This window comes from Symsagittifera roscoffensis, chromosome 1, assembly GCF_963678635.1.
Source record: "Symsagittifera roscoffensis chromosome 1, txSymRosc1.1, whole genome shotgun sequence".
Taxonomy (NCBI): Eukaryota; Metazoa; Xenacoelomorpha; order Acoela; family Convolutidae; genus Symsagittifera; species Symsagittifera roscoffensis.
Window position 1 is genome coordinate 78,157,737 of NC_087062.1, and position 20,514 is coordinate 78,178,250.

Here is a 20,514-nt window from a genome sequence, read left to right on the forward strand (position 1 = left end):
TGAACATGCTTGTATAAAAAGTTTTAAATGTTCCAAATTTTGAGGAGGGAATTTATATGCTTGGTGTAATCTTTTATTCAGACCGATTTCAAATAAAAACACCACTCTACCAGCCTGGCTCAACGATTACTCTGAAATAGGACTATCCTAATTTAACTGGTCCTTTAATGCTTTCATGCTGAAGGGGTGAAATTATATACTTTTGCTTGATGAGCTACTTCGTACTGCAAAATCGTTCCAAATTGAACTGATTAAGGAACAAGCTAATCGAACTATTCGAGAAGAGTTAAAAAGCAGTTGAAGCAACCAGGGCTCTGCACTGATATACGAGCAGCTGTGAGTGCAATTTTTGTGACAATGGATTTAAGCAAATTTTACAAAGTATAACGTTTAACTCACAATTGCGTACTCTTATGGCTCCAATTAAAAATCTACAGAAGAGTTTCATCAATTTGTGCTAGATCGAAGAAGTGGCGGTGAAGTGGTTACGTCTCCGCATCGCAATCGAAAGGTCGGATGTTCGAGGCCCACCATGATCCGTGCTCGATGATTGACGGTGAGGCATCATACCAAATACATAGCCCAGAAAACAATTAAAAAATTACATGTAGTTCTTAAGGAGGGGCACAACAGCAGTTTGCCGTGATGAGCTGTACAACTCATTTGTTGGTCCTTTCCATCATGGATAAATGGTCTTAAATAACAAACGTTTTTAACAATTAAAAACAACAGTATATATAACACATAACGACTCAAAAACTTTTAATTTTGTTTCGCACTTTTTTGTCAAAGCTACACCTGTGTTTTGAGATAACGCGTGGGAAAAAAATCACCTTTGAATTTGAAAAATACAATTTTTACTAGTTTGAATGAGCTTTCCTCACAAAAAATCATATCCACTTTTGTTCCAATTCTGTTTTCAGACAATCTGTGATTTCTCACAACTTCTTTTCAAATATTGATTCGAATTCTAGGGAAAATGAATATTTTTGCTCGGGATGGTTTTGCTTCCAGAAAAATTTTGACTTTTCAACTGGGGCGGCTTCAGGATTTTCTCGAGGAGGCTGGCTCTTTTCAAAAAAATTTGGAAAATTTTGTCGACCTTTTTTTATGATCAACCAAATCAATTTTCTGAGCTCTCCCAAATAACTATAGAGAATCTGTTTTGAAATTTTTGAAAAACCAGGCCAAAAAGGCATTTTTAGGCATTTGTTGCAAAACTTTGAACAAAAAAATTGTGTTTTTTCGGGGCGCACTCCCCCCTCAAAATTATTATATCAGCATTCCGAAAAGAAAGCGTCCGCCACCGCCCCCCTAAACGCCCCTGCTTTTAAATAACAATGACGGGATCTAATTAATTGATTTAATTCATTGGAAAAATTATATTGTTCTGAGCTCAAATTAGAGTATATGTAACATGGGGTAGTTTTTTTGCCAAGTTACGAGGGCTTGAAAGTTGCCAGTGTAGCCAATTACCGCGCGCTTTTAACGTATTTCGTGCTATTAACGCAATAGCGACGATTCAGTCCGGCTGAAAAAAGTTCCATATTGAATTGATATAGTTGTTCTAAATGATACATTACTATGTGCTCAAAATTAAACTTGTACTTTAATTAGCAACGTGTGGGGGGTGTCTTTTCTAATAAAAATAGAACACTGTAATGCAGACCATTTTTCAATTTCCGATTATGATTTTAGCTTCTCAATCAAGGTGTCAGATTTGTCTTTTGTATTTGCTTGGGTTGAAGTTTTGTGTGGTTACATTTAACAACTCAGATTGATTCGGAATCTTTGTTACTAAGTTTTTGTTGAATCATAGGCTTGATAATTTTTTTAAACGTGGAGCATATAATGAAACAAGACTGCTCGTATCAGGGCGAAGCCCTGAAAGTTCCGACTGCCTTTCAATGTCTATGGAGCATTAATAAGATGAAAAATTTCAATGTAATAAAAAAAAATTTAAAAAAATTTTGAAAAAATTTGAGATTTTATGTAAAAACATCCCCCCACACGTCATATTAAGTACAAAGTGATAGATTTTGCGCCTATTAACAAATCAATTATGGCATCGTTCCAAAATAACAAATCAATTTGGAACGATTTCTAAGACGGATTAAATCTCCGCTTACGCGTTAATAGCGCGAATTATATCGCGCTTTAATTGTCCCAAATTGGTCAAAGTGGCCAAAATGGCAATCTTTAAACCCTCATAACTTTACGAAAAATGATCACAGGTGAAATATCTTTTCAAATTTGAGCTCAGGACAACAATACTTTTCGAATGATATAAAAAAATTCCGTCAAAAACGGCTAATTAAAAAGTCGAAATTTGTCTGAAGAAAAAAAACCCACCCCGAGCACAAATATTCCGTTACTTTCGTATCGAAAGTCGGACCAACAAGACTGCTCGTATCAGGGCGAAGCCCTGAATGTTCCGACTGCTTTTTAAGGTTTATGGAGCAGCAGTAATAACATAAAAACATTATATGAAATAAAATAAAATGAAACTTTTTTTTTCTAAAATTTGAAATTTTTTGTGAAAGTCATCCCCCACACGCCATATAAAGTACAAAAAGATAGTTTTTGTTCCTTGTAACACATCATTTATGGCAAATAAGCTTCGTTTAACCAATTTGGAACGATTTATAAGACGGATTAAATCTCCGCTTACGCGTTAATAGCGCGATTTATATCGCGCGTTAATTGTCCCAAATTGGTCAAAATGGCAATCTTTAAACCCTCATAACTTTACGAAAAATGATCACAGGTGAAATATCTTTTCACATTTAAGCTCAGGACAACAATGCCTTTTGAATGATATAAAAAAATTCCGTCAAAAATGGCTAGTTAAAAAGTCGAAATTTGTCTGAAGAAAAAAAAACCACCCCGAGCACAAATGTTCCGTTACTTTCGTATCGAAAGTCAGAACAAAAAGTGTTAAAAATTTAGAATAAAGTAACGAATTGTTTGTGTTCGGGGTGTTTTGTTTTCGGGCATTTCCCAACTTAATTGACAAAAAAATTTGCCAAAAACTTTGCCGGTATCACCTTGTCTTTCAAAGTCACTAAAGTTGTCCTTTACATAACTCATGAGCTCCTTTCTCCAGGTTTCATTGAAGTCTTCCTACCTTTCATGGGATACTGATCCAAACAACTTCTTTAACGGGCGATTGTGATTGAGAAAATATGCGCAACAACCACACACATTTTGGAACAGAGAACGCTTGTCGTGACTCAACACCTCAAATGCCACCATGTTTACAGGAAGCTGTTTTACAGTACCTCTCCAAGACTGAGCCGACCAAAGATTGACTCTTATTCGTTAGTCAACCACCCCAACTCACGAACGCATCTTTTTATGGTGCAATGAGGGCATTGGTAAGGGTAAATATATGAAGACCGATAGTGTCTGAGCCTAAACAGTCCGCGCCATGCCAATTTTTGTAGCAATCGGAAAATGTGATCAAACGTTTTTCTTGAAAACGTTCGCAGGTGGAGGGGAAAATATCCCAGAGACTTTCATCCATGAAATTCACTCGCAAAAAAGTCATATCCTGTTTGAAATTAATATTCCAGCCTTGTTGTGCCTCTGGTTCGCTTTGTAAGCTTCAACTTCAACTTTTGCAGCAGTAGCCAGATTGTACGTAATTTGCTCATCCCCGTTGTTGCTTTCAGCCGTAAGCATGTGCGCCCTTCTAGTTCGTTATCCTTCAATTGATTCTACTTTCAAAGAAAATGATGAATATATATGCTATAAGTGTTTTTTATTTGAACAATTTTCAAACAAAAAAATTGCGAAAGGCTTAGATCGACCCTAGACCTTGGCTATCCCAGATACCGCTATATCAACCTGACTCAACCAGGGGCGGAGGGGGGGTGTTGGACGCTTTTTTCTCTCAGGGATTTGACCCCCTGCCTACCCAAAGGGTCCCCCCTTTGTACTATTTTGAGATATTCATATTTGGTGACGGACCCTAAAATTCTAAAATTTTTCTAAAGGCGCCTTGGGCGCCAATATATACTTAATTTGATGGGGGAGCGCGCGCCAAAAAAAACCCGATTTTTTATTCAAAATTTTCCAAAAAGTGCCCAAAAACGTTTTTTTTTTGTTTTTTGACCTGTTTTTTCAAAAATTTGCCTGCGGCGCAGAAAATTTGGTCAAAACAGCGTCTTTCACTGCTTTAGGAGAGCTCGGAAAATCTATATGGTCGACCTAATCAAAAGGTCGTGAAAATTTTTTGAGCAAACTGTTACGATTTTTTTTGGTAAACAGTTTTTTCACTCGTTCTCATGGCTCAAATTGAAAACCTGCATAAGAGTGTCACCGTATTGTAATAGATTGCACGAAATTTGAAGGATGAAGCGTTTTAAAGATGATTAAATTAAGCAGTAAAACTTGTTGCATCATGAATTAATTTTTTATTATTATTGGAATTATCGGTATGATTAATTTTCTTTTTGTTTGACGATTTTGGGTAAGAGACTAAAAATAATTCACATTTAGGTGTTTGCGCGCCAAATTACTTCAAAATTTTTGCGGTGGTCTGCGCCTAAAGATTATGTACAACCAGGTTACCTGAGTGGCGATATTGAAAAAAAACGGAGGCAAATGATACGGTTATACGCTACTGTAACATTGTGTTATCGGGAGAATTCAGAAAAAACAGCTCTAAACATCACTGCACTAAATAAAGAAAAATTTGATTTTCAAACGTTCAATTCTTTTTCAAAGATTTGGACAACGTCTCTGATAGTAATAAGGCTGAAATAATATGGCTCCAAATAAGCTGAAAAACGTCAAGGAACAATGAAGGGTAAATGCAGGGGCGGATTTAGGGGGGCGGGGGTCGGGGGTCGGACGCCTTCTTCTCAGGAATTTGACTCCCTGCCGACCCAAACGGTCCCACTTTTGTACTTTTTTGAGATATCGATTTTTTGGTGATGGACCCTAAAAATTTTCTAAAGGCGCCTTTGGCGCCAATATATACTAATTTCGAGAGGGGAGCGCGCGCCGAAAAAACGCAATTTTTTGGCCAAAATTTTCCAAAAATTGCCTAAAAACGCGGCAGAAACTTTGGTCAAAATGGGGTATTTGTAGTGATTTAGGAGAGCTCAGAAAATCAATTTGATCGACCTAAAAAAAGGTCGACAAAAATTTCGAAATTTTTTGAAAACCCGCCCCCCCCCCCCTCGAGAAAATCCTAGATCCGCTCCTGGATAAATGAAGTTGACCCCAGTTGTACAGTCGATCCTGAAAATATTTAGAAAACGAAAACATCAGAACATGTTTTGTAACACAGATTTTTTTTGTGATACTTTGATTTTCAAACGGGTGGGGGGGGGGGTATTTGTTTAAAGAAAAACTTGTTTTCGAATTCGATGAGAGTTTTATGAATGTTTTTGAAGACAATTTAATTGCTTAACCCGAAAATACAATAAAAATAACCGGAACATGGCCCTGATAAACACAGTTTTAATAAAATAAACTTCCTATGCATGACTGCACGAAATTTTTGTTTCGAAGTTTGTCTCCAGATAACCTTCGAATTTTTGACTCACATTTTCATGGTCTAAAATATCTTATTCGCCTATTATCGATATAATTTTGTGAAGTTATGAGGAACTGCAAGTTACAACCCCCAAAAATACTTCAAAATTTTTGAACAAAATTTTCAATTTCTAGGCAACATTTAGCATTGGCGGTGAATTATATGGATTTGGAAGACATTCAAACTTGAAAAAAGGCCAGCAAATTATCTAGAACTGTGTTAGTATCTCATGATTACAACTTCGTACTCGAAAAATTAAAAAAACGCAGAAGCAACACGATTCACTTTAAATGGCGGAAAAACTTTTCGGGATATACAACATTTTTTTTTAAATCTAACATTCAATTAAATAATGAGTAATAAATTGAAACAAAATTGATCAACTACGCAATTTTTTTTATTCAAAACATTTTTAAATTTTTATTTGAAAAAACATCGAAGCTAACCAATAAACTTTGCATCAATACTCAACTTCTGAACAATTTTCAAAGATCACGTTTCGAGTAAACCATATTTCAGCACCACAATGGGAGTTGTTACAAAGTGTCTGCTAGAGGTTTGCAGACACCATACAAGCACTGAAAAATCAAAATTGCAACTAAAAAATTAAAAATTAATTAGTATCTTGCATTTTTACTGCAAGTTCAATTAAAATGATGCACAAAAGGAGTAACAAACTGTCCGTTTTCATGCACTACCTTAAAATTTCTTGCAAAATAAGAGGTCAGTTTAAAATAGTTTAAAAAGCCTATTTTTTTCATCTCTTTCTAATACTGTTTTTTTGGCAAACCGTTTTTTGCTTAACCGGACCAAAATGAAGTAAAAGTCAAATATTACATTGTTTTTCAGAGAGCATTAAAATGCACCGTGAGGTGGGTCAAAAACGCACAATATGTTACATTTTGGGCAAAAAAAGTGCTACTGACTTCAGTTCATACTTTAATAGTTGAATAGAGATTAGCAAATCATCCAAAAATTGCGTTAGTAACCCATAACTACAACTTTGGACCCAAAACTAGCACGATTCTTATTGAAAGGCAGACAACATATTGGGATCAAGAACCCTTCTTATTTCACCTAATAGTTCTTTCACCTAATGATAAGAGCAATTAGCAAAAAAAATTGATTACCTACACGAAATTTTTCTATCAAAACTCTTTATGAACATATTTGAAAAAAGTCAAGCTAATCTTTTTTTTTTATCAAAAAATTGATTTCTATGCATTCGAACAATTTCAAAAATCTCGTTACTGGGAAACATATTTCAGCATCACGGTAGGAGTTGTTACTAAGTGTCTGCTAGAGAAATGCAGACGTGCAGAAATCGTGAAACACTGAACAACCAAAATTGCAACAGAAACAGGAAAAAATTATTGGAAAAAAGAAATATGATAAAACAATAATAAGTAGAAAACAAATTATTTTCACAAATTTTTTCAATTATAACCATATTAAAACTCTAATAATTCTTTTTTGAAAAAAAAACAAAACTACTCATTCTATCTTCAGAAGTTTTGATTTCTATACTTTTGATCAATTTTCAAAAACTGATTCCGGGGAAATGATTTTTCAGCAACACGGTAAAAGTTGTCACTAAGTGTCTGCTAGAGACTTGCAAAGACCATAAAAGCACTGAAAAACCAAAACATTTCAGTAACTTGCATTTTTACCTAAGTTAAAATAATGCAGGAGTTGAAATTTTGTCAGACTTTATACACCAACGTAAAGTTTCTTGCAAAAAAAGTCCTGAAAACTTATCACTCCAAGAACACTAGGAGAGCAGTTTTGTTAAAATAGCTGTTCATTTTCTTTCTGATACTTACTTTTCCGGAAAACTTAGGCAGACCAATATGAAGGATCAAATTTCACATTTTTTTACATAACATAAAAATGTGCATCTTGAAGTGGGTCAAAAACAAACAACTTGTTGTATTTCGGGCAAAATGATTGCAGTTGTCTTCATTTTTCCGTTTCTCAACATAAGTTTGCATGAAATGGTGGAGGAAGTGGGGTTATTTCTTGAAGGAGTGACCAAATGATGGAAACTTTTCGATCAATCAGAAACCTTAGACGTATATCGAAAAGGAATCAAAACGGTTTTAAGAATTTGTCTTCAAGAAATCATATCTTAGAATGATTCTAAAAAATATTGATTGCTTTTCCGTTACATATAAAAACCAGCGGGATTTGGTGAGCATTCGAAGGCTTTTTTCAACGAAAATTCAAAGATAGCAACTTTGGCCATTCGACATTTGTTCTCGTCAACTATGCTTTAAGATTCAGACCATTCATCTACGGGGGAAAGGACCAACACTAGAGCTGTACAGCTCATCACGGCGAACCGCTGTTGTGCCCCTGTTTAGGAACTACATGCAATTTTTTTAGTTTTTTTGAGCTGGGTAATGTTGCTTCACCCTCAAGCAACGAGCACGGATCATGGTGGGCCTCGAACATCCCACCTTTCGATTGATTGAGAGGCGGAGACGTAACCACTTCAACACCACTCCCCTTTCATCTTTCACATAAACTTGTTTTACGTAATTTTGACTTGTATTTCGTAATTAAGTTAGACTAGGCAGCTTATATAATGACAGACATGGTCATGGTAACAATCTTTTTGTAAGCTTGGCATAAGTTTGGGCATTAAAAGAACATTTTGCTTGCTTTCAACCAAAGTAGAACACTTGTTTTTGTTTGTTAAATTATAAAGACAAAAGTTTTAAATTGGTTGAAAGCAAACAATTTTTTTCGAACGTAAAACTGCAGCTCGAACGTTTTGTTGGATAATCTTGCCGACCCCTTGCCTGCTCGAATCGAGGTTGTTTGCCACTTTACAAAAATTAATCGGAGGTGAAATATATTTTTAAATTTGAACTCAGGAAGTCGATATCTTCAATGAGGAAGAAAAAAATTTTGTTGAAAGGTATTATTTCGATCGGTGAAAATTGACTGAATAAAAAAAACCACACCGAGTATAAATATTCCGTTATCTTCGAAAGTCGGAACAACAAGTCTGCTCATATGTCAGGGCTATGTCGTGAGTGTTCTGACTGCCCTTGAATAGGATGTTCTGGATGTTCCAACTTGCTTCAGCGTTTTTGAAAAATTTAGTGGAAACAAGAATTGATGAAAATGATAAATTTGGTAAAGTGAGTTTTTCTTCGAAAATTTCAAAACCACTATACGCGCTATACCAAGTACATACTGATGTTTTTAGCATCTAGTCAGAATTTAAGGACACCAAATAACTTGTTTCAACTCAATTTGATACTGTTTATAAGCTGGTTGAATAACCGCGTACGCAAATATTGCGTTAGTTGTCCAAAATTTCATCCACATTTCCTTTAACAAAAATTATGGGAGACCAGTGAAGGGGCAACCGAAACAATTAGGGCTTTGCCTTGATATACGAGCTGTCTTGTTCAATTTACAGACTTAATAAATTGAGCAAAATTTTTTATTGAAGCGTTCTTATGTAAAATATCCGATAGATCTGCATTTTATCTGATACCTTAAGTACTAAATTTTTGCGTTTTTGTTTGTAAAAAAAGTTTTTGTATTTTTGTGTAACATCCGCGTTTTTGTATATAAAAAAGTCAACATTTCTAAGACTAATGTACAAACAAAACTGCTCGTATCAGGGCGCAGCTCTGAATGTTCCGACTGCCTTTTAAGGCCTATGAAGCAAACAATAACATGGAAAAATTAAATGTAATAAAACAAAATTAAAAAAAAAAATCTCCTACACGCCATAAAAAGTACTAACTGATAAGTTTCGCATCTATTAAAAACTCAATTATGGCAAATAAGCTTCCTTCAACCGAATTGGAACCTTTTTGAAGACGGATTAAATCTCGGCTTACGAGTTTATAGCCCGAAATATATCGCGCATTAATTGTCCCAAATTGGCCAAAATGGCAACCTTTAAACCCCCGTAACTTTACGAAAAATGATCACAGGTAGAATATTTTTTTCAAATTTGAGCTCAGGACAACAAATTCCGTCAAAAATGGCTAGTTAAAAAGTCGAAATTTGTCTGGAGAAAAAAAACCCACCCCGAGCACAAATATTCCGTTACTTTCGTTACAAAAGTTGTAACAATAATTTAAAATCTAAGGCAACATGGAAATAAAGGCTAAAGCTTTGATTATTACTGCTGGCGATCATTAAATACGGAGAAACAAAAAACTTTTAATCCACTTGTCTAAAAGCACAGTGCTGGTTTCCAACAGACAATTTTGAGCGGAAACATCGTGTCAGAAATTCAATCTCGGCACATACACTTAAAACAATGCAAGTGTTATGAAATAGAACAGAGAAGTTCCATGCTCGAAAAATAAGCAAAGAAGGGCCGCAAAAACTAACACTTTCGCCAGTGCAACATTCTTAAACAGTTGGTAAAAATTATATATTCAATTTTTCTAGCTGACATTTAATTGATTAATGAACAAATAATTTGTATTTTTTATAATTGACTCATTTTCAAGCACCCAAATTGATAATTTTCATAACTGCATTCGATTGAATCCATGCATTATAATCAGGGAGCAGGAAAATAAATAAATGCTGGCCCTCAAAACTTCAATTTTAACTTCCTGGTGGCTAGTAAAAAAAGTAGACATGTTTTGCATTTAGAATACTCAAAAGTTTTTCGTTCTTGTGCTAATACACGCGCATGCATGAATTCCTGGTTATAATTACCGACATCTATTTGTCATATGGCGGTGTCATTTTATTTGGATGCATCTTTTTAGATTTGAAGACGGTGAAGCATTGAACCTAAACGATTATTGAACTTAACTTCAATCCTTTTGTAAGAGTTATTTGTTCAAGAATAATTTTTCTTTCAGCATTTGGGCGGGGTTCCGCAGCTGGTGATTTTGCCTTTGCCCACCGGTGCTTCACTCAGAGAACAGAAGTTATCCGGCCCAAACACATTCGTTCCCCCCATGTTTCCCCCGGGGCCATAGTTGCAGGACACGACTATAGTGGCCATATTGGGATTGGGCCCCTTCTCACAGATGGCGTAATCGCAGCCCACATCTGTAGTTTGTTGCCACATAACCTGAAAAATAACGGTTTGCTTTGTTTTTAAAATGAACTCCAATTTCTGCCTAAATTGCTTTGAAAAGAAAACTTCGAAAGGCTTATGAAATCAAGTTAAGAATCGAAATTGAAAACTTCCAAATGACTCTTAAAAACGTGAGCTAAAACGCATAATAGTGATTGTTTTTATGTTTTCATCTTCAAAGATAGTGCGACAATTCGTAACGCGACAATTTGTAACAAGCGACAACTCGTAAAAAGGCATTAGCAAGTTGAATACGCTTACTCCACTTCGCTTAAGTCCGGCACAAGCTGTGGATCAACCGTACAACTTCTCCGTACAACTTCCCCATAATTTTTTAGTCTATTAAAATCTGATGCATAACAAAGCATTCGGAAAAATTGATATTTTTTTGACAAAAAAGAAGAAAAAATATTTTTGTGCAACTTTTGCATTGATATACAAAGTCGAAGCATCGCAGAAAGCATCATAGCATTGATATACAAGGTAAATGCTTCAAAATCACTCGGCGAAATCATTTGATCTAATTGATAAAAAAAAGTAATCGATACAAAATTATGATTAATATTTTAGGTTATTCTTCCGACTTTCGATACGAAAGTAACGGAATATTTGTGCTCGGGGTGGGTTTTTTTTCTTCAGACAAATTTCGACTTTTTAACTAGCCCTTTTTGACGGACTTTTTTATATCATTCAAAAGCTATTGTTGTCCTTAGCTAAAATTTGAAAAGATAATTCACCTGTGACCATTTTTCGTAGAGTTATGGGGGTTTAAGGATTGCCATTTTGCCCAATTTGGAACAATTAACGCGCGATACAATTCGCGCTATTAACGCGTAAGCGGAGAGTTAATCCGTCTTAGAAATCGTTCCAAATTGGTTCAAGAAAGCTTATATGCCATAATTGGTATAATAATAGGAGCGAAATCTATCTTTTTGTACTTTATATGGCGTGTGGGAGAATGATGTTCATAAATTTTTTTTTTTTATGATTTTAATTTTATTTTTGTTATTACTGCTCATGAAACCTCAAAAGGCAGTCGGAACATCCAGGGATTCACCCTGATACGAGCAGTCTTGTTAACAATATGAAATAGCTGTTCCGTATAAACAATTTTCTCGAGTCGTATTTTCTGCGCGCTTATTTGAAATGAATATATTCATTTCAAACAAGCGCGCAGAAAAAACGAATCGAGAAAACTTTTTATGCAGAGTAGCTATTTCATACTGTTAACAAAACTGCTCGTATCAGAGCGGAGCCCTGAATGTTCCGACTGTCTTTTAAGGTTTATGGAGCAGTAATAACTTTAAAAATTAATGTAAAAAATATAATGAAAATTTTTTTTTCTAAAATTTGAAATTTTTTAATGAAAATTATCCCCCACAAGCCATATAAAGTACAAAAAGATAGGTTTCGCTCCTTGTTACAAATCAGTTGCGGCAAATAAGGTACTTTCAACCTATTGGAACGATTTCTAAGACGGATTAAATCTCCGCTTACGCATTAATAGCGCGAAATATATAGCGCGTTAATTGTCAAAATTGGCCGAAATGGCAATAGTTAAACCCCCATAACTTTACGAAAAATGATCACAGGTGAAATAATTTTTCAAATTTAAGCTCAAGATAACAATACATTTTGAATGAGTTACAAAAAATCCGTCAAAATGGCTAGTTAAAAAGTTTAAGTTTGTCTGAAGAAAAAAACCCACCCCGAGCACAAATATTCCGTTACTTTTGTATCGAAAGTCGGAAAAATAACCTAAAATGTTAATATTAATTTTGTATCAATTATCTTCTTTGATAAAATAGCTCAATTTTATCCCCCTAAATTGATTTGTACTGTTGCTCCGCAATTTATGTTCAAATCATGACCCACAATTCGTTTTCAATAGATCCTTCAAATATAAGACATTTTCCAATGTAACTTAATTTGTACAGATAGCTAAAAAAGTTCGCAAAAAAAGTTCAACATTTTTAGTCGTTTTTTGGTGTGTCAAACTTCTAAGTATTACTTTTGAACCAACTCAGAACAAGAAACAGATTGATTTTTTGTTAGACTACTGAAAGCAAAAGGCTGTAAAAGTACCCAGATAAAAACACAGGATGACAACTGTGAACAAGCAACGAAAAACTTTTCCTTGCACCATTCGAAACCAATTTATTTTGATTTTAAGTTAAATTTACTCTTCCCCATCAAAAAAACCTAGAGAGTTTAGCTTAACTCCATTAAGTTCCAGTTTGTTTAATGTGGTTGGTTTGTAATGCAGTAAACAAAAATTTTCCAGGAAGAACTCAAGCTTCAAATTTTGGATGTTGCCTCGAAATGTGAGGCGACAATACATAACAGGCGACAGTTCAAAATCAACCGTACAGTCGCTACCCCCCTCCCTCCCCTTAAATGACCTACCGTAGAATTTCCTCCCCAAAAATGTATTAGTTCTGAAATTTAATTCCGCATAAAATACAGAAGAGGAAAATCCATGGGTCACTTAGGGAGAGACTTTACGGTTGATCCAGAATTGTCCACTTATCGATGAACCATCCAAATATTGAAGCTTGAGTTCTCCTTGGAAAATCTTGCAGTACAAACCAGTGCAGTACAAACCAACCACATTAAACAAATTGAAAATAACGGACTCGTAATACTAAACTCTCTAGACGCTTTTAAAGCCTTTTGCTTTCAGCATCCTAACGATAAATCAATCCGCCTCTAGTTCTGAGATGGTTCAAGAGCAATATATGGGAGTTTGACATATCAAATAAAACGACAAAACTGCTGAACCTTTTTTGCGAAACCCATCTATCCAAACTTTTTCCAGCTGTCCGTAGAAATTAATTTGCATTGGGGAATGCCTTATACTTGAAGGATTTATTGAAAATTACATTTATGTCGACCTATTACTATTTAGATTGATCAGTCAGAATTTTGATTGGTTGGATATTATCTGCCATTTGGCCCTTCCAAAAATCGGGCCCCAATATATGTTACCTGTGTGAAGTGTCCAGTTACTTTGGGAGCTGTGCTCTGTTTGGCACAGGTTCTGTATTCAGACGCGCTGTACTGGTAGCCCTCAATCTCGTCAAACCAGCCCTCCACTCCCAGAATAGCGTTCTCCGGAGCCTATAATAAAATCTAATTAATACATGCATTACCCTCTTTTCTCCCCCTCTCCACCAAATTACTCTATTAAATTCACTCGTGCAGTGTTATCAGAGTTATCCAAAATAGCAATAGCCATAGTTAATTTTGTCGCTTTGATCGTGCGAGTAAAATTAAGGATTGTCGGTTTTTGCGAACTGAAATGGCAAGCTTTGTAGTACTGCTAGGGATTCGGTGGATGATGTTTTAACCGGTAGAACTCGCCTGGTCTTCCGTTATCTTGGTCGCTGATCGACTGGCTAAATTTTCTCCCACGTAGACGAAACCTCCGAGTGACCTCCTGTCTCCCGTACTGCTGTGTCCCAAGCCACACTTTTTGGTTTCCTTAAGAATTTCAAGCAGATTCATTAAAAAATCACGAGACTAATGAACGGTATAGGAGTAAACGGTGAGTTTCTGTTTAACCCTTTTTAAGAACTAAACGCCTATGGCATTTAAAATTTTCTCGCGTTTGGAAGTTTTCCTATACTCAAGCAATCAGGCGTTTTAAGGCAAACGTGTTTTTTCGAAAAAAAAAAGACTGAAGCTTAGAAAATCAGTCTGTTCAACATTTAAAAAAGGTCGACAAAAATTGAAAGTAGCTAAAGTTCTGAAATATACCATACGCGAAGCAACTCACTCCTTTCTATATATTGATAAAGCATCAATTCCAGCCTGCGTTTGTGCCCATAAAACTTGCAAAAATTTCAATTTCATAAATTTGCGTTGCAATAATTTTTTGTTTAAGCTATTATTATAATAATTTATGACAAAATTTAATTTAAGAACCAAAAAAAAAACGTTCTTGAATGCGCGTTAGCGTTCACACGTAGCGTTCAAATTAAGTATATCTTGAAAATGATCTATCTGCTTGATTAATGTGTTCATGCCTTGAGAGTGGCAGTCCATGCTTTGGAGAATGAGGCCAATTGGGCATTCCACTGGAGAGGGGGGAGGGCAGCCGCTTCTCTGAACTTGTTGTGATGACACTGCACGGTCATGGCAAACAAGTCGTCCTCTTTCAGCGACCCATCCGAGTTCTCCATTCTTTACCGGAACAACAATAGGGTTCTGATTACAGTAATGAAAACATATGTCGAAAAGCATAACAAAAATGTGGCTTTTTTCAGAGTTTGGGCATTTAATTGATTTTGTCGTTGTATTTGGAATAGAAGAATAGCTGGAATGAAAATCAATAACGAAAAACAAGCACCATTCGAAACCAATTTATTTTGATTTGATGATTTAAAAAAAAAAAAAAAAAAAAAATGGTTAACTTGCTGTGAAAAGCTTTAAAAAAAAATGGGTCAACCGTACAATTTCCCCCAAATTGATTTAGAGGGGAGAAAATATGGACTTTTCAGGAAATCACTTTGAGTATTCCTTAGCTTTATAGAAAAATAACAGGTTATTTAGAGAAAAATGATTTAAAATACGTTAGTTTAGGTCATTAACCATTCAAATTTGACAAATCAAATCTTATGTGTCAAATCTTTGTTCGAAATGCATACATTATACAGAAATAATTAGAGGGGAAATTCTACGGTTGGTCACTTAGGGAAGGAGATTGTATGGTTGATCCAAAAATTATCTTGTTTGTTTCAGACCCTCGGCCATTTTTGATTAAAATGTGTGATAATTTGATTCTTTCAAGGAACCAATGCGGCAATTGAGCTTCAATTCAATATCTGCCGTTAACATAGTTTATATTTCAACTAAGGGAGTCGAGAAGTTTTTTGAGAATGAAAGATGTTTTTTTTGTTATTTTGATTGCCCGAAACTCTCCAAAAAATAAGACTACTCGTATCTGGGTAAAAATCTGAATTTTCTACTCTTCTTTAACGTGTAATTGTTTTTGATTTACAAACTGGGATATTTTTTGAAATAAATGTTTTTTTTTAAAAATGTCTTTCAGATTTTGTTTGAAAATATTCTTCCCTCAGGTTATGTTAAGTCAGAATTAATGTATTTAGCCTAACATTCTTATGACTTAAAATCATTTTTGGATTGATTTCTTCGCCGGATGAAAAAAAAAGTTTATGCGTATTATAAAAAAAAACATTGAAAACTTTGATTTTTTGACACACATTATCAGAAATTTTTGTTAGTAATTGTTCCGATTTTCGAAAGAAAACAAAATTTTTTTTCATGTTAGGTGTGGTTTTTTATCGAATGATTTTTCGGCGATTGAAATAATAGTTTTTAACAAGACGTTTTTATGCCCCATTGATGATATCGACTCCCTGAAATCAAAGTTAAAAAAGATATTTTTTACGTTTTGGAAGTTTGAAAATTGACAAATGGGGCGCTCTCTGGACTGTTTTAAGCGCAATTTGAAGATTATATATAATCCTGAAAACATAACGCGAATTGTTTTTATGCGTGGCGGTTTGTCCAGCACAACAAAAGTGTTTTAAATTGAACTGAGGCTAGCTAGAATGGAATCGGTCGCATTAATTCACTCGAAGTTTGATTTTGTTCAACATTTTTAATTGGACCAAGTTATCGTCCTCCCCCCTTTTTTTAACCTGGTTCTAAGTGGGAGTTTTTAGACCAATCAGAATTGAGCTTTTCACACGCAGTGCTTAGCAAATTTAAATTATACTGAACGCTTGGGTGGAGGATCTTAACTTCATCTTAACTTTTTCAACATTCTTTCGCCAAAATTCTATTCGATACGGATTAAGAGGCAGTCAGAACATTCAGGATTTTGCGAGCAGTCAAAACTGCGCGTTAATTAGTTAGTTATTCAAAGTTGGCCAAAGTGACAATTTTTGAGTTTCCTTAAAGTAATGAAAAATGACAGAAAAAAAAGTATTGTTCAATTTGAGCCTTCAATACTTTTTATGTTGTACAAAAGTTTTGTCAAGTATTTCCTGTTAAAACCTCACCGAGTCGCATAAAAAGCTTTTGTTTAAGTTCAGCAGTTTAATACATTAGAAGGACGATCGCTGAAATTCAGTCTGACAAAAAACTGAAATATTTTAAAAAGCCATTTTAAAACAAAATTTCGGAAAACGTATCACGACTGAAACTTTTAAACTATGATAGCACAATAGAAGAACTACAAAACACTTTTGAGTTACCCAGAGATACGCACCCTCTTTTGTACATTTGCCGGCGTTGCGAAAGTGGATGCCAAAATAAGGTCTTTAAAATGTTTCGAGAGATCTCAAGAAGTCAATATAGTCGAGCTTCAAAAAATTTGACGTTTAAAAAAACAATTAAAAATCCACAATCTAGAAAACCCTAGATTCAACCCAAGGCCATAAATGCATCTCAAATTTAGATAGGGTTAACTCACCTTTGAAATTTTCCTTGCTTTAGTTTTGTGCCGAGCGAGGAACAAGCAGCGGTACTCCAATTATACACAGAATCAATAGAAATCAAACTATTACATATAAAAAACACGGCCAAAATTAAATTCATTTTATTTTAAATGTTTACTACAAACCAGGGATGTCTCAAACTTCTTGTTGAGTGAGAAAAAAATGAAAAAATTTGAGTCTTCAATAAGTTTGCGAGTGAGAAACAGATTTGAATGTGGGTTTGTCAGCACGGCTGAACAAAACATCTGAAGCCTGTGGCAACTCGATTGTAGGTTAAAATGCTTAGTTGTTTTAAAAAAAAACGACTCTATTGTCACTAAAAAAACTTTTGTTATTCGTTATTTCAGTTTAATTTTTTATTGGACAAAAAAAAACAACTGACGTCCGATACCTGAAAAATTGTAGAAACTGGTTCATGAAATCATGATACTGGTCATGATACTGGTATTCATGATACTGGTTAACTATCACGATTTTAAGCCGCCTTTATTTCAATCTGCAATTAGTGAAAACACAATTACCCCCTAAGAACAGATAAAAAAATTGGGATCTTGTTAACTATTTCGCCCCCTATTTCAATTTTCAGAGATTTGGTGGCCTCAATTTTCATCCATTTAAAACTTTTTACGTGGGCATTATACAAAAAGCGAGTGATACAAATACGAACGCGCGAAAATTAAAACCCACTTCATTGTTGACACTTTTGAAATGCATATTTTTTTACAGAAATGGTTGTCAAAAATAATACAAGCATAGGGGGTAAATAGTTAACAAGGTCCAAAAGGGGGGGGGGGATAGTTAACAAGATCCCAAAATTATTTAGAAATAAAACTTAAGTGCAGCCAAAATGGGACCGATTCGTTTAAAACAATCAATGAAATGCTTAAGTGATTTTCGGTTAAATAATTTTGGTAAGGAGGCAACTTTAGCCAAAATTATTTACCAAAAATACCAGGGAAATTTAATTGACGCCATTTTGAAAACTATACAAACAATTTGCACACCTAATTTTCCAAACTTATTCATTATGAAAAAACTTTGTTTCCTCGGCGAGCATTTATGAAGTAATTCTTCAATTCAAATTATCTATTAGAAATAATCCTTATTGCAAGCCCAAGAACTACAGCAAACGCAAACTGCTCAAAATATCAAGTTAACAGATGAAGAAAAAATTGCAAAAGAAATTGCAAAAAAAGAGAGATTAGTGTACTTTTGAAAACCCATATTTTATCAAACTTGTTCTTGATATAACCAAATTGAGTAAAACCTAAAATTATTTTCCCCCGGCCGATTTTCAACGATACTTACGGAAAAACTGTGCTCAATATGTTTTTCTGCTGAGAAATTCGGTCATCAACACGTACACAACATATTAAGCCAATAATTTAAAGCCATTTGAAAATCAAGATGTGCTGAGCTGAGCGTTAAAGATATACGCGTTTGAAAAAGGATAATTACTTCAAATTTGGATAGTTATTGTTCCGAAGTTTTAAGTTTTTACCTGCCATTTTTGACGGAGCTTTTTCAAATCAGCCGAAAGACATTGTTTTCCTGAGCTCAATAATAAGAACATATTTCACCTGTGGCCATGTATCGTAAAGCTATGGGGATTTAAATATTGCCAATTTGGCCCATTTGGGATAATTAATTGGGATATAATTCCTGTTAATAACTCATTTTTGATGTTTCAGTTACTCCAATTTGTGTCGAGTGAGGCACAAGTAGCAGTACTCAGATACATTTCTATATAAAATTGTACATAGACTTTGTTTTTTTTTTGAAATTTTTGAATTTTTTTCTTCAATTTTTTATGGAGAATATTGCACAAAATGCAGTCGGATCAGTACCGGCTTCACGCCGAAACAAGCAGTATTGTTGGTTATATCTCCTGTTTTACTTAAACGCGTATTTTATTTTAACGAAATACATTTTTATACTAGAAATTGTGACTGAAACTTTTGTATAAAGTTTGAAAATTATTAATGCAAGGCATTAAGATTTTTAAAATAATTTTCTTCTTCACACAGCGTGAGCGTGGATAAAATCAAGATATATAGTTTAGAGGTAATCAAAAGGTTCTCATTTGTTAATTAATTTTCCAAGAAAATTTTTTCTCAGAAACTTGTTATCGACGTTATAGAGAAGTATAAAGGTTTCGGGCTTGTCACGAGGCTTTTTAACATATCTTTAAATCACATGTCTCCTATTTAAAACAGAAATTACGTTTAACTGTTCTTTTGAAATGTGAGTCTACCTACTAGAAAATACTGGTTATATAAAAAAAATGAGGCTAAGTAACATGACAAAACGCAGTTTGGAGTTAGTACAGCTAAAAATAAATTTTCGAATGAATTTTTTTTTGGATCAAATTTTCATCAACAATTTTTTGCTCTCCAAAAAATGCCAGTGTTTCTTCATCAAAAAGGCGTGCAATTTCCTGTGCATTGCTCATTTTTTATTTTGGTCGGAGCTCCAAGAGTTGCTCCAGTTGATATTATAATTTGTTGAAGCTTCATCTACCTCTAACTATTCGATTAAAACAAAGCATGCACTAGTTTTTCGAGAAAAGCGTACAAAATATCGTAAATTGACAGAAACACATTGACAGAAATACTTGAAAAAAGAGCTAAGGATCTAATAAAAAATTCTTTTTGCCAGAGCTGATTTTTCGGACAAAATTTCTCTTCCAAAATTGCTTGATGATTCGCATATGCAAAATTTGTCAAGAAATGTAAAACGTCAAGCGACAGTGTAAAAACGCAAAAATTGAACTACTCAAAATTAATTCCGATACAGCATAGAGATGTAGAGCAGTATTTAATTCTTTCACCAGTAGCTCGAGGCAATTCCAAACACAGTGCGTTAGATCGAAATTTTCTTTAGTTAGTTATTTTGCGTGATAACCATTCTTAAAAAGCATTTTTTTGAGACTGCTAGTATAATAGCTAAGTTATGAACAATCAACTTTTTCAAGCTTATACCCGGTTCTTTTCGCAGAGTTTCTGAGATATGTAGAGATTCGCTTTTCAAGACACTTCCCATTTGGGCGTTGAGTAATATAAGTAAATGTTGTTAAGATACTGAAAACGATATCAAATTAATTGAAAAGTTAGAAAATGAAGTTAAGCCTGAAGTTGGAGTAGAATCTACAAAACTACAAACACGTTTGACTGTACTTCAATTTTTTGCGTACACTCTTTTTAATGCGCTAAGTGAAACAATTCGTAGCTGAGAGAAAAAATGACAGCTTGCCTAAACTGACTCCTCGGTGCATTGTCAACAAAAAACAAGTTTTTTTTCTGCATCGTTACCGGAATTAGGATCTTTCTTAAACGACCATTTCAATGCATCATTAACCAGGGCCTGTAAGAAGCAATAATTGGTTTACTAAAAAAAAACTCAATTTCGCTATAGCCCCATGGATTTTG

At 34.5% G+C, this 20,514-nt stretch overlaps 3 protein-coding genes across 4 annotated transcripts in view; 1 reads left to right on the plus strand and 2 right to left on the minus strand.

Moving 5' to 3' along the window:
- Window positions 1-20,514, minus strand: part of LOC134849916 (UDP-N-acetylglucosamine transferase subunit ALG13 homolog) — a 342,028-nt gene that overhangs the window by 148,310 nt on the left and 173,204 nt on the right. The gene's annotated exons all lie outside the window — the stretch shown is intronic.
- LOC134849933 (uncharacterized) overlaps window positions 1-20,514 on the plus strand; it is a 222,837-nt gene that overhangs the window by 110,681 nt on the left and 91,642 nt on the right. The window lies entirely within an intron of this gene.
- Window positions 10,395-14,803, minus strand: LOC134839993 (uncharacterized). The gene is made up of 4 exons (XM_063855624.1): window positions 14,648-14,803; window positions 13,983-14,102; window positions 13,608-13,739; window positions 10,395-10,613 (listed from the first exon to the last, which is right to left on the minus strand). Exons 1-4 carry the CDS (start codon window positions 14,801-14,803, stop codon window positions 10,395-10,397), a joined length of 627 nt encoding a protein of 208 aa, XP_063711694.1.